The 4,559-nt window shown below is 36.5% G+C and overlaps 1 protein-coding gene across 1 annotated transcript in view; it reads left to right on the top strand.

The window, feature by feature from the left end:
• LOC126494724 (olfactory receptor 6C74-like) overlaps positions 1 to 3,282 on the top strand; it is a 5,869-nt gene extending 2,587 nt beyond the window's left edge. Inside the window, exon 2 of the mRNA XM_050132136.1 lies at positions 2,337 to 3,282. Coding sequence (XP_049988093.1) covers positions 2,337 to 3,282 — 946 coding nt within the window. The remainder of the gene's footprint in view (positions 1 to 2,336) is intronic.
• Positions 3,283 to 4,559: the final 1,277 nt, after the last annotated feature.

Genomic DNA, 4,559 nt, shown 5'->3' with positions numbered 1-4,559 from the left:
TCTATGTAATTTTTGTTTATTAATGGTGCCATTTCAATATATACAGGTATCTACATCAGTTCCTACTGTTTTTGCTCATATTTTCCACTCTTTCTTTTCTTCTCCACTACCCCTGACTTCCTATCTTCCTGTAAAGGCTAAAGTCTTATGTATAATACCCAAGCACTATTCATATCTCCAGTTTCATAATTTTTATTAACTGAATGGCAGCTAGAAATTTTAATATTATTATGAGAAAAACATGTTAACTAAAATTTGAGTCATGTTATTTGATAATACAATACTTTCAAATGCATATTATTTATATAATATATATAGCATAATTTTTATGTATAAAGTGATTTTTAACTTTATCAAATAGTTCTCCTCTTTTGTAGGTCATTTATTCACCTTGTGAATTTCTTCATAAGATGAATCAGGAACACGTAAGCTTAAGAAGTACATAAGGGGGAGGGGGAAGGAAGTGGGAGACGGAGGCGGGGAAGAGACAGAAAATTTTAATAAATAAATAAATTAATAAAAAAAGAAGTACATAAGGAAAAAATTAAAGGTTTAAAAATATCATATTTGCTTCAAGCACACACACACACACACATTCCTCTAAAATTTTTCTCTTCAATTTCATTTCCTATTTCTAGACATCTTATATCTCAGAATTCTACACAACTTTTTAATCCTCCCATCTTATTGAGCCCCCTTAAATTCTATTTACATATATATTTTGTCTGGTGTACCTGTTGCTCAACATTTAATTTTTTGATACTAGAATCTTAAGAATCCACAATGGTTTCTTATAGACACTGGCAGTAACAAACTGTTTCTGATTGAAAAAAAAGTCAACAAAATATATGGTGATAGCAGAAATCAAAGCAATAGGAATAGTAAAGAAAATTGCTTCAAGTCATCGAATTCAATGGAAATATAAACATTACCTCAATAATTTGTTTTCAATTTTGAAATTGCATCACTCCGTGAAAGTATTAAAATGAAAATCAGACAGTTCAGTTAGATAAGCTGACTAACCTTGAAAGGCATATTGATCTTACTGGTTTTTTCTTTTTTTTGCATAAATGTTGATTTTTTACTTCATTTATTTCTTTATTAATTAATTAAAGATTTCTGTCTCTTCCCCACCGCCGCCTCCCCTTTCCCTCCCCCTCCCCCAATCAAGTCCCCCTCCCTCGTCAGCCCAAAGAGCAATCAGGGTTCCCTGCCCTGTGGGAAGTCCAAGGACCACCCACCTCCATCCAGGTCTAGTAAGGTGAGCATCCAAACTGCCTAGGCTCCCACAAAACCAATAGGTGCAGTAGGATCAAAAACCCATTGCCATTGTTCTTGAGGTCTCAGTAGTCCTCATTGTCCGCTATGTTCAGCGAGACCGGTTTTAACCCAGGCTTTTTCAGACCCAGGCCAGCTGGCCTTGGTGAGTTCCCGATAGAACATCCCCATTGTCTCAGTATGTGGGTGCACCCCTCGCGGTCCTGAGTTCCTTGCTCGTGCTCTCTCTCCTTCTGCTCCTGATTTGGACCTTGAGATTTCAGTCCGGTGCTCCAATGTGGGTCTCTGTCTCTGTCTCCTTTCATCGCCTGATGAAGGTTAATATTCAGGAGGATGCCTATATGTTTTTCTTTGGGTTCTCCTTCTTATTTAGCTTCTCTAAGAACCTGAATTATAGGCTCAATGTCCTTTATTTATGGCTAGAAACCAAATATGAGTGAGTACATTCCATGTTCCTCTTTTTGGGTCTGGCTTACCTCACTCAGGATAGTGTTTTCTATTTCTGATGGTTTTTTCTTTCCCTCTCCTTTTTCTCTCCCTCCCTTCCCCCTTCCTATCTCTAGCTCCTATTTCTTTTTCCATTCTTTTTCATTATAGACCACTGTGGTTCAAGTGACTAATGTCACTAGATTTCTTTGAAAATATTTAGTATGGTAGCAAATTAAAGTTCTTTAAGTGAACAGGAAATATGACACACCATCCAAATTCTGTTATATGCTCAAGAAACACAACAGATTTTTTTTCTTCTAGAGTCTTTAATTTACTGATAATTTGTTCTCTGAGAAGAGATGAACAAATAACAAAATCATATAGATTGTTCTAGAGTAAAATCAAAAATAAATATCCTGATTTCTGTACAGATGCCATGAAGCTATAAGCTACTGTTTTCCTGGTATAGCTCTCTTTAGATCGTTCATGAGTACTGTGTTGCTGTCTGAACCCTTGCCTTCTCAACAACTAGGGTACTTAAGCATTATTTATCACTAGCATGCTTCTGTAGTGATAACCTCCCTCCACCCACCTCTCTCTTTTCCACTTAGACCAGCTAACAGCCAGAGGACCACAATGAAGAACCACACAAAGGTGACAGTTTTCATTCTAGCTGGTTTGACTGATGACCCGCTATGGAAAGTTGTCTTATTCATCTTCCTGCTTCTTACCTACCTGCTCAGCATCACAGGCAATCTGACCATCATCATACTCACCCTGGTGGATGCTCACCTGAAGACCCCCATGTATTTTTTCCTTCGGAACTTTTCCTTCCTAGAGATTTCCTACACTACCACATGCATCCCCAAATTGCTTGCTACTATGGCAACTGGGGACAAAAGCATTTTGTATAACAGTTGTGCCATTCAGGTGTTTTTTGCTTTCTTACTTGGAGCATCAGAATTTTACTTGCTGGCAGCCATGTCCTATGACCGTTACGTGGCCATCTGCAAGCCCCTGCACTACATGACCATCATGAACAATAAAGTCTGTATGCAGTTAGTCCTCAGTTGTTGGATTGCTGGCTTCCTTGCCATCTTTCCACCACTCCTGTTAGGCTTGAATCTTGACTTCTGTGCTTCCAACATTGTTGATCATTTCTACTGTGACACCACCCCACTCATGCAGATTTCCTGCACAGACACGCAGCTCCTGGAGACGATGGGCTTTGTCTCGGCTTTGGTGACACTCTTTCTCACATTGGTAATGGTGATAATTTCCTACACCTACATAGCCATGACGATTCTAAAAATCCCTTCAACCAGCCAGAGGAAGAAGGCTTTCTCTACTTGTTCTTCTCACATGATTGTGATATCCCTCTCTTATGGCAGCTGCATCTTCATGTATGTTAAACCATCAGTCAAGCAGAGAGTATCTATTTCCAAGGGAATTTCCGTGCTCAACACCTCAGTGGCTCCACTTCTGAACCCTTTTATCTACACCTTGAGGAATCAGCAAGTGAAAATGGCATTCGCTAATACAATACACAGGATTGCGTCTTTCTCAAAGAAATGACTATACCATTTCACTACATGAAGGAAATGAAGAGAGAAGATTTAAATAACACCAGTAGTATATAAGATAAGTCTGCTTCAATTGCCTCTCCTTCTCTTGTTATTCATTTTCACATCTTACAGAAAATTCTTGCTCTATAGAAGCAAAGTTTATGTGTGTGGGGAGCAGTGAATTAAACTTAGAGTTTTGCACAAACTCGAGAAACACACTACTATTGAGCTATGATCACAGTTGTGTAACCTGAACCTCCAAAGGTTGTTTTCCCCCTAAGACTCATCTTCCTCTTTCCTCTAAGTATGAATCAAAGAAATTGAGCTTATTTTTCTACATCTCTTTGCCCTTTAAAATTCTCATCATGACCTAGAACTCGATTCAATTGTAGAAGGACTACACAACACGAATGAGCATGGTTTTGATTCCCAACAGTGAAACTGCATGTAAAACAAAATGAATTTTAAAATTCCAATGAGTCAAAACTATTAGATTCTCTTTTATTTTATATCATGTATTATGTGTGCTTTATGGAATGTGTGCTTATGCTATTCTGTATTTGTGATCATTTATAAACAAAGTACAGATGTTGCTTAATATTTTTATTTACATCTCCCTAAATTTTAGCATGCATTTTATTAACAAATTAAGAGCTGGATTGGCAGATTAGAGCCCTAGCTGCTAATCCTTCCTGCTTGAGTGTGGTTCCTGTACCCACATGGTAAATGGACAGAACCAAGTTCCCACAAGATTTTCTTGGACTTCTTCCAAAAGCAGTGCTCCTTTATCTTCTATATAGACTCACTGACAAAAATGAATAAATAAAATATAATAAAATTTTAAATTAAAAAATTTGTAGCAGTTTATCCATTATTGTGGTTACTGATCTTTAAAATATCTATAGATAGATAGATATATAATAATTATGTATATGTCATACATGTATGTATGGTAATTGTTATAAAATATTGTATGTAAAATACTTATTTATTTTAAGTCTTGCCCGTTTGTATTTTACAAATAGTACTAGCCATATCTAAACTTAAATGTGTTAGTCTTACTTGTTCATTTGAATATTAGTAATAAAACATGTATTTACACTTTTAAATTTTTGAGTAGCTTACTATATTTTTTGAGATCATGGGAGATGATTTATGACTGATTACTGAATAAAAGCAATGCAATTCTATTATTTTCAAAACTGTTGCTTATGTGATGGATGTTCCAGACAGAAGTTTATGTGCACATAAATAGTGAACAAGAAGGGAAATATGCTGCAACTGTGT

The sequence above is a fragment of the Alexandromys fortis genome, unplaced genomic scaffold (assembly GCF_014885135.2).
Source record: "Alexandromys fortis isolate MF-2015 unplaced genomic scaffold, M_Fortis_MF-2015_v1.1 scaffold_375, whole genome shotgun sequence".
Classification (NCBI taxonomy): domain Eukaryota; kingdom Metazoa; phylum Chordata; class Mammalia; order Rodentia; family Cricetidae; genus Alexandromys; species Alexandromys fortis.
The sequence above is the reverse complement of the archived record's forward strand: the minus strand, read 5'-3'. Positions and strand labels throughout refer to the sequence as shown.